We start from the raw sequence: 10152 nt of genomic DNA, 5'->3' as shown, positions 1-10152 counted from the left end.
AAAACCATGAAGAGTTTGTTCATGCAAATCTATATTTGACTCTTCATTTGTTGTTAGGTTTGTTTAAGGACTAAATTCTATAGGTTATCATAAAGCTTCAAACAGACAAGGAATAATGAATGAACATTTCAACTTTTATTAATTATTCAGCAGTTACAAGCGAGAGTCTTTGTGAGAATTTATTACATCAAATGTACATAAGTAATGACTACTACTCTTCTTGTTGGCACCATTGACAACACTAAGTTTATGTATGTAAGTAACATATGCTATTTTTTTATGTAACTTATGTTATATAAGTAACACCTCCTCGTCTCCAGTCTTGAAAATGCTACATCTTTTCTTGTCAAGTCGATTCGATTAAAATTTGAAAAACTATATAATTTTTGTGACTAGGTCGGAATGAAATCTAGGTCTGCATCATTCCATGCATACCACATGTTCCATTGCATATATTACATATTTATTTTTAGAAGGAGAGAATTCTTGTGTGTGTGCGTTTTTAAAAGAAAAAGGAAATTCTATATTTTATCCAAATCTCACTAATTGTTTCTATTAAATATCTTCACCAAACATGTAAGCAATATATTAGTCAATGACATTAGGTAAGGATAATTAAAACATATTTCATTTTATTCTGAAAGTTAGGTAAAGATAATTAATAGCAATGAATTGGAATTAGATGCTAGTTGTATCACAGACCCTTTAATTTTGTGACCACAATCTCACTAAATCAACAGGCTACGTGATGACTGGTAGTCTGTTTCATGACGATATGGTTACTAAACCCAGCAATTACGTGACATAGCGGTCACAAAAAATTGAAACTTCATGACATTGTAATAACAAAACGTAAAACCTTTTTCAATGAAGTTAAGTAAGGATTTTAAAAGCATATTTAATTCTATTATGAAAGTTAGGTAATGATATTTAAGAGGAAGTAATTGGAATTTTGTACTATATTGAACCGCTGTCACTTTCAAATCCTTGGATTATCAATCATTCATACCCATGAATCGATTGCAATCTCCAATGAAAGCTAAAACTCCGACGAAAAAGGGAAACAATTTGTTGCATGAGGTGGCTGTGGTGGAGGACACGAAGCAGATAGTTACAGGAAGTGCGAACTCGGCGAAAGACAAATCCTTGGGCCCTGCTTCATCTCCCAATCCAAGAAAAAAAAACAACTAATGGGATCTCAAAGAGGCTGAATTCAACGAGTACGTGGAGAAGCACTTTGAAGAGTCATTACAAGCACCTGCAAAAAATACTCTTTTGAGTTAAATAGTTATCATCATACATCACCATTAAAAACAAGAGATAAAAACCAACTTCATATTACCCGATTTCTCTTTCCATATTTGCTCCCCCAAATTATCAATTCACTTTTCCCCACAATGAACTACATTACATTATCCCAGATTCAAGTCTGGTTTAACTGCAACACTGCTTGCTAAGAAACTAAACATGGAAAGCCAAAGCATTGGAATTGAACACCGACTTGAATTCAGAACAACAATGCACACCGGGTTCTCAGTAGCATGAACAGTTTTGATGTTCTTCTGTGCTACTTCATTACACAAATCTTATAACAAAGCAACCAGGTGGTATAAATATTTCATAGTTGGCACATTAGCAGTTGAAATTCATTAATATGTGAAAGACTTTAGGTAAGGATATTTAAAAGCATATTTAATTATACTCTGAAAGTTACGCAAAGAAATTTAAAAGCAACTAATTGGACAACTCATTGTCTCCAGTCATGAAACCGCTACATTACTCTCAATCAAGTCGATCTGGTCGAAAATAGAAAAAATATATAACTTACGTGACTAGATCGGCACGGATATGGGTTCTTTGTAACAAATAAATTCATTTCTAGTGACTACATGATAACACAAGTCCGAAAATTCGTGACAACATGTGGTCACAAAAGTCCAAAAATTCGTGACGTGTTCGTCACGAAAAAATAAATTTCCCGACTTTAGTGGTCACGAAACTTTGTTTTCCTCTTAGAAATTAAAACAACGCATATTTGTTCGCTAAAAAACAATAGTATATCAAGAATCATTTGGACTTGTGTGTACGTGGAAAAATATTATAAAATACATTACACCATATACTTACGTTTTAATTAGGAGATGACACTCTTTTTTTATTTAAATCAAGGAAAAAACATACATCTTCTAAAGAATACACTTTTTTTTATATATAACTAGAATTTTAACATAAATATTATATTTAAAAGATATTTTTGAAAATTATATATGTTGACAAAATAACACATGTCACTATCTCACGATCTCTTACAATGTTGGCTTACATGATCCACATACGGACAAGTTTTTTTTTTTAAATTCGACATCTCATCAACTCCGGCTATGGAACCGCTACATTTTTTACAGTCAAGTCGATCCGGTTGGAAATTGAAATAAAAATATAATTTACGTGATTAGGTCGGGACGAAATATGACTTCTTCGTGACAAATAAATGCGTTTCTCAAGACTACGTGATCACGAATGTTTGGAATTCGTGACGACATGTGGTCACAAAAGTCCAAAAATTAGTGACGTGTTCGTCACGAAAAGATAAATTTCCTGACTTTAGTGGTCACAAAACTTTGTTCTCCTCTTATAAATTAAACCAAAACTTATTTGTTCACTGAAGAATAGTGATATACCAAGAATTATTTGGACTTCTGTGTACGTGAAAAATAAAAAATAAAAAATTATAAAATACATTACACCACATAACCCGTACTTACATTGTGATCTAGAGATGATGACACTTTTTGTTGCCTAATTTAAGGAAAAAAAACATTCATCTTCAGAAGTATACAATTTTTTTATTTAACTAGAATTTTAACACAAATATTATATTTAAAACTTATTTTTGAAAAATTATATTTGTGGACAAAATAATACAAGTCACTATCTTAAGATCTCCTACAATGTTTGTTTACATGATCTCATAATAATAACCGCCACTCTCTCTCTCTCTCCATTTAATTTAAGTCACTCTTCTCTCTCTTTCTCTTCCCTTCGCTCTGTGTCTTCTCTGACATTTCAATTCTTCACTTCGTCCAAAAAATATTTTGCTCAATTTCCTATGCCAAATCACTTCCTCCGCCGACCCATTGTTGGTCATCCTCGGTCTCCTTCAACGAAAAAAATGAAAACGAAGGTGGTCGTGGTACCAAAAAATAACAAAGCCCTAAAAAACGCTCTAAACCTGAACTCAGTCAACACCCACTAAAAACCAATTGCCTGAGCAACATGCAACTCCGCGTCGGAGTACAAGAGTGAATTTGGTTGCCAAAGTCGTACTTCAGAAGAAATCAACGGCGGCGAAGAAGAGAAAGCCACTAGTGCTGCCAAATTCTTCTTTCAAACGCCAGAAAACTGACGACCACAGATCATTTGGCCATGACGACAAAGCATTTATCAGGGCGCCGTGCAGAATAGACCTATGCCAGAAGGTTAGTTTTTTTTTTCTTTTCTTATACCCGAATTCAAACTTCATTTTTGGTACAAATATGTCTTGATAACCTGCAATTTTCAGTATATAGGTCTAATTTATTTTGGTAAGAAAATAGGTTAAGATGTTGGTGTGGTTTCTGTAAAGAACTTCATTATTTCGTGGTAACATTGTCTAGAACATTATTCGCGACTTATTTTCATTTTGTAACAACGTGTTCCCGACATTGACCTGTTTCATGATAATGTTATCACCAAATTGACCTATTTGGTAGAGTGTTCAATGAAAACGCACAGCCGTTGATGAAAAATGGACTGCTATAGAAGGACGGGTCTTCGAAAGCCAGCTTCAAAGAATTCGCTTTCAGGAGGTAATAATTTGGAAATGAATTTATAAAACTTGTAGTCTTATACTAATTTTTTATTTTACCAAATCGACTTCAAGCCCATAGGCGGTGAGGTCGAATCAGCGGCTCTTGTGGTGAGATCCCCCAAGGCGGAGAAGAAGACGAAGAGTAAAGACTACATCAGCTCATCGTCAAATCACGGGTAAATTCACTGACAATATACACTTAATTGTTATGAGATTGGCATGTTCTCAAGTTTATTTACTGACATTATAGTCACGAAATGTTACCTGTTGGTGATCAATGTTGTCGGTCGTTTTTGGAAAACCCAGAGCGCCGAGAAGACGCGCCGCTCAAAGGACCGATGGTCAGGCCGGAGGTCCTTAAGTGTGACAAGCCTTCCGTCACGAGTCGCTAGCAAGACCTCGTGCCGAAACTTTCAGCTCTTCGAGTCGAGCTTCGCTCCTCGAGTCGAGTTGTTCTCCTCGAGTCGAGCTTCACTCCGCGAGTCGAGTGGTTCTCCTCAAGTCGAGTAGTTCTCCTCAAGTCGAGCCTCGCTCCTTGAGTCGAGTCATTCTCCTCGAGTCAAGCCTCGCTCCTCGAGTTGAGTCACCCTCCAGGATTGGAACATCCATGTTTCACACGACAAGCTTGACATCCGAAGCTCAGACGGCCCAACGGGCTAAATAACACAAAGGCCACAATGGCCCACGCAAAGTCCGCCAGGTGCGCGCTTGGCCCAGCATGCCACGCGCCGCGCCTGGCTGGACTCACGCCGCACGCAGCGCGGGGCATACTGCACGCCGCACGCAAGCCACGCGCCTCTTCTTGACAGGGCGCGTGCCCCCAGTCCCACATGGATGGGAAATTAGCCTCCTAAGGCCCTCCAACTACTATAAATACCCCCTCTCATTGAGGGTAAGGCAATCCTAATCACTCTCATCGATACGATCGAATTCTCACTCTCCTTTGCTTCTCTTGATGCTATCTCTGGCCTGAAGTGCTTTCTACGAGTTTCTCTCGTTCTCAGAGGTTCCGAAGCACTCTCGAGGACTCCTGGACGTCGCTCCCTCTGATCCAGAGCCGAAACTAGTGCCCAGGCACGCTCCTAGCGTTTTCCCCTGAAAAACCCCTACACCCAATGCTTAAAATGTCGCACCTAAAAGTTTATTAGGTGCGACATTGGGTGCGACGGCGTCGCACCGGATAACCCGTCGCATAAGGTATTGGGTGCGACATGTCGCACCTAATAAGTACCCCTTTAGGTGCGACACTTTCAGGTGCGACTTATCGCACCTAATGCCCAAGTTATTTTCCTGCCAATTTTTATGAAAATTGGCGGGTAAATACATATCGGGTGCGACACTGTCGCACCTATTGCCATTCGCGCCATGATATTCGGTGCGACATTGTCGCACCGAATATGTTTTTTAAATTAAAAAAAATACAAAATAAAAAAAGTAAATTAAAATTCATTTAAAATTAAATAAAAATTAATTAACAAAATTCTGAAAATAATATTCTGAATGAATTAGAAATAATATTCTGAAAATAGAATTCTTAATTAAAAATACAAATTCTTTCCAAAAAAAGCGAAAAAAATGAATTCCTAATTCTTTTTCTTATAAAACTTATCGACAGTAGAATTCCCTCTACCGAATAAGTTGCGAGAACTTCTAGAACCGCTTTCGCGTCCTCGTCCACCGCTGCCCGACGCGCTGCCGCTCGTTTCGCCGCTTCCGTAAGGACGGTCTTGCAAGTAATCCATAGAACCCGGCGTGGAACCTGGCATCTGCTGATCCGTCCCACCTGCTTGCGATGCAGGCGGAGGTTGAGGAGTCGTGGGAGGCTGGTTGTGCTGCTGGCTGAGGAAGGCGATCTGTTGCCGCATCACTTGCAGCTCGGCTTGTTGGGCATCCATCTGAGCTCGCATCTCGGCAACCAGTGGATCGGTCTGAGATGACGAACTTGACGAGCCTCTATCTAGCGTTTGGGCAACACCCAGCGATGACCTTGGGATCGAAGGCCGTAAACCGACTTCCCAGTCTCTGCGTACTCCCAAAACATCGCGCATCGCGTACGTCTCCGCTGCTTCTTGGGAGATCACGACGTTTTGCTCCGCCGCTTGCCGCAAAATATCTATCGTTTGGGCGGTGATTTGATCCTTAAAAAAAACCACAAAAAGTTATCAGATAAGAGGAAATAAAGTAATTAAATATAGTAAATAAAAAAATTAACTTACGTATTGCGACTTCGCGAAGTCCGTCGTCCACGATCCCTTAGCGTCCTGGTGTTTTTCTAACCATATCGCTAAAGCCGAGCCTATACTCCCATCTTCTCTTCGCTGTAATTTTTCAACATTAAAATATGAATCACATATATATTGCATATTAATTTTAAGAGACTTACGTTCCTCGAGCGATGACCAAAAAAACTAAGCGAGCCTTGCCTCGCCTTTGTCTTCTTCATCTTCGAATTTTCCCGGTTGCGGAGAGATTTCGCCTGCAAGACATAAATACGTGAAGTTTAATTTTAAGAAATTCGAATAACCATCGGAAGTTCAACTCATACCTTATGCTCCGGCGAGTCGAACGTCTCTATTGCTTTCAACCAGGCTTCCTGGTTATAGCCTTCGGGAGTTTCGTTTTTAGCGAGATCCTTACTCCCGCAAAATGTCTTGAAGAAGGGCTGCGACAACCTCGACTTCTGGCCACGGCGCATCCTCCTCGCATCGCTAATGATAGCCATATCAATCTCGTTGCGAATAGGATCTGGAGGCACAAGCTCGCCACTCTCGGGATGTTCATAAACGAAGTGATACTCGTTATGAATCGAGTTCATAAGAGCCGCCACACTCTGCGCAGGCACATGGTTCCAGTCTGGGAGGTCGACTGGAATGGTACTCTTGATCAGGTTTCCTAATAGGTTTTGGAACGTCCCGATCAACGGATTTTGCTCCCTAACGTCTTGGTAGAACGCCTGCGCATTCTGATTGTAGCGAACTGTGTTCGCTCCAGGGGTCCCAAGACCAGCTCTCGCAGAAACGACGCCAGTCGTTGGTCCTCGTTTCTTCCTAAAAAATATGAACTCCCAAATCCTAAAAAATTTCGGAGGGATTCGACCGGCAATTTTAAATTTGAAACTTATTGGGTGCGACAAATGTCGCACCTAAAGGTATTAGGTGCGACAGGTGTCGCACCTAAAGGTAATAGGTGCGCCAATTTCATATTAGGTGCAACAAAGTCGCACCGAATACCACTAAACATAAGCGAAATTTTTAATCATCCGGATGAGTATCCGGTGCGACATGTCGCACCTAATATGGGCTTAGGTGTGACTTTTAGGTGCGACATGTCGCACCTAATACCCTTCCGCACCCAATATGTTAATTTGTAGTAGTGCTACGTGTCTAGCTCACCAGACGCATCCACGATTTCCAAAGTTCTGAGACGCCGCCGAGGACTCCTCCGTGCTCCATCTCCTTCGTCGAAAACGCACCTTAGGCTTCGCACCTCACTCCGCATTACATACTGATGAGAACCTCGCTGCCTTTGCGATGAACGAAGCTCAAATCGTTGCGGAATTACGTGGGATGTCTCAATAAGTCTTTGCTTCAATTTGGATGAAGGTTTGCGGGTTTGTTGTTGTAGGGAATTTTTGGTGGTTTTTGGATAGGTTAAAAGGAAGGGTTGGTTTTGGTGTTTTGGGTGGAGTACTGATAATCGCCACAATAGTTTGTAATTTGAACTATTGATAAGATTGAAAGGGAAATGAAAGACGCCACAATAGTCTATGGAATGAAACTATGGATAGGTCTAGAACTCGAAGAACGCCACAAGTTATTTGTCTTGATAAGTTCAACGATTTAGAACCTACGAAATTAGAGAGTATTTTCTCACAAAATGTTTTCAGAAATGTTGGTTCATAATCTATCCATTAAAAAATAGGTGCTCATGATTTATAGATGCATCAAGAGACTTTTCATAATCCAAAACTGAATATTAATGCATAAATTAAATCTACATAAACACAAGAATAAAAGCTATAATTAAATTCATCGAGAAGAACACAAAACGTCATTTTGAAAGCCTAAACATCAGAATTCGGCTTAAATCCCGAGACCCGACTTACTTTGTGGGTCTTGTTTACTAGGTCGATTCCACTCAGAAAACACTACTCTTTTGTCCGTTTCGGTGATCTCAACATTCTTGAAACTATAGCCCAGTTTGCTCTGCATCACATACTCCCTCAACTACGTTCTGACTTGATCCCACACACGGGTACGTAGGCAGCCTACACCAAAAAGGCACGGTCACTCCTCCTCCTCACCTCTTCTCTCCTCTGAGAAGTGCGTCAGTTGGAGAAAACCTAGCTCGAGACTTTCAAGTTCACACCTTTCGCTCGGGTGCGGCCACTTGGTCTGGCCTTGGGTCGAACCGCCCAACGCTTTTAATAGTTGTTCATTTTTGTGCGACAACATTTTGGCGCTAGAAGGAGGGGACTTCCCGACCTGTTAAGCCCGAAGTCCCTTCTGTCCATCTTCTCCTTTTTCTCGTGAAGACTCGACTTTCTCGGACTCGAGAAAAGATGATAGTCAGCCACCCGTACGTTCTGAGGGCGTCAATAATCCTGATAACGTCACTAAGACCAAAAAATATTTCTTGTGATCCCGAGCGCATGGTGACGAAGAGTCGCTCCATGAAGAGAGCTCGACCCGCTCGCCATCTCTATCTCTAGATAGCAAGGACGACTGCATCATGGAATTTAAGGCGAACAACGCGAGGTACCACAGCCGACTGGCTGCAAAACAACCTACGCTTTGTTGGAAATGATCTAGGGTTTAAGAAAAAGTTTAACGCTTAGTTAAGCGGCGGAATTTTAAAAAATTTCTTTTTCAAGTAAAACAGTTTTTACTAACCTAGACAAAGAGCAAGTACATGTAAATAAAAACTATTATTAGCATAGAAGTTTACTAACCTTTTTAGACGCTTGAACGTTGATGAGCCTTCGGAAGGTTGATAACATTCTTCTCCCCTCGCAGCACGTCTCTCCTCTTTCGTCGCAAACTCGAGCAACCACGAAAGTTTCTATCACAAGAATCACTCGAGAAAGAAAGGAATTAGTGTGTGGGCACTTTTAAACACGACGACTCAAGAACAAGTCTTAGAGTCGAAGAGCTAAAACACTAGGTCAAATGAGGACCTAGGTGCCAAAACAAAAACGAAATTGACTAGAGAGAGAGAGAGAGGAGTCGGCCAACAATGTCTAGAGAGAGAGTCTCTCAATCTCTAACTTATATTGGATGAATGAAATGAGAGGAATGAGGTGGGGTATTTATAGGAGGAGGATTACCTTCAAAAGGTAGTTTCCTCATAATTCTTGCACGTCCAAATGAGCTTCTAGAAGCCTTTGGATTTGTTTCCTCATTTGCTTTCTCTCTTAGTTGGCCGAAATTGCACTTTCCTTCTAGAGGAAATTTGTTTCCTCTTTTTTCTTATGGCAAGTATCTTAATACATTAATGCACAAAATAAACTCTCTTTTTCTCTATTGGGCTGCACGAAATTAGTCTCCAATTCTCTTGGGTTGGACGGCCAAAGGGTTTCTAGAAAGCATTTCTAGATTTTTCTTTACTTGTTCATGACAACATAAGAAAAGCCCATTGAGAATTTTCAAGTAAAATTCTATGAAATGAAATTAATCCACAAGGCCCAATGAACACATCATGGCCAAGTGATCTAGGCCATCATATGACCATGTTAAAAAAATTTATTGACATTCATTTCATGCTATGTCCAAAAAAGACAAATTTACCCTTTTGACAATTTTCTTAAAACTTGTCTCGTTCTTGTTTTGACTTAGCTTCTAGTTTAACTATTCCTACTCGATGTGATTTGTGACAGTGACCTCATGGATCCAAATGAACAAAGCTTGAGCTAAACACTTGGACTCAAAAGTTCACAAACCTTTTCCAAGTTTAGCTTAATGTCAAGTGACTCCACTAAAGAGTTGACACTGAAAATCTCTCGGTTCAAATGAATTTATTTTCTACTCAAGAATTCAACCAAATTACGATGAGCGGATCCACTGAATATTATCTATGTTTACCCTTCATGAATATCATCAGCTAGTCGGGATTTACAAAATTACCATTTTACCCTTCTAGCTGTTATTTCCTCAACTCCTTTGTCGCTTGTGAATAAGTTAGAAACAATGTATTGACGAGGAGCTAACAAGTCACATTGTTTCATCCAAAAGAGTTAGGACTCAATTTGGACACTGGCCAGTTCATTTATTCACACTTAACAACTTACGAAGAGACAAATGTAG

At 40.0% G+C, this 10152-nt stretch overlaps 1 protein-coding gene across 1 annotated transcript; it reads right to left on the bottom strand.

The window, feature by feature from the left end:
• Window positions 1-3107: 3107 nt before the first annotated feature.
• LOC149404173 (uncharacterized) lies at window positions 3108-6572 on the bottom strand. Its single transcript, XM_089607430.1, has 6 exons — window positions 6396-6572; window positions 6234-6326; window positions 6067-6168; window positions 5863-5988; window positions 3268-3381; window positions 3108-3158 (listed from the first exon to the last, which is right to left on the bottom strand). Exons 1-6 carry the CDS (start codon window positions 6570-6572, stop codon window positions 3108-3110), a joined length of 663 nt encoding a protein of 220 aa, XP_089463556.1.
• Between the last annotated feature and the right edge of the window lie 3580 nt (window positions 6573-10152).

The sequence above is a fragment of the Urtica dioica genome, chromosome 2, assembly GCF_054948205.1.
Source record: "Urtica dioica subsp. dioica isolate 48M chromosome 2, U.dioica_male_clone48M_v1_H2, whole genome shotgun sequence".
Lineage (NCBI taxonomy): Eukaryota > Viridiplantae > Streptophyta > Magnoliopsida > Rosales > Urticaceae > Urtica > Urtica dioica.
The sequence above is the reverse complement of the archived record's forward strand: the minus strand, read 5'-3'. Positions and strand labels throughout refer to the sequence as shown.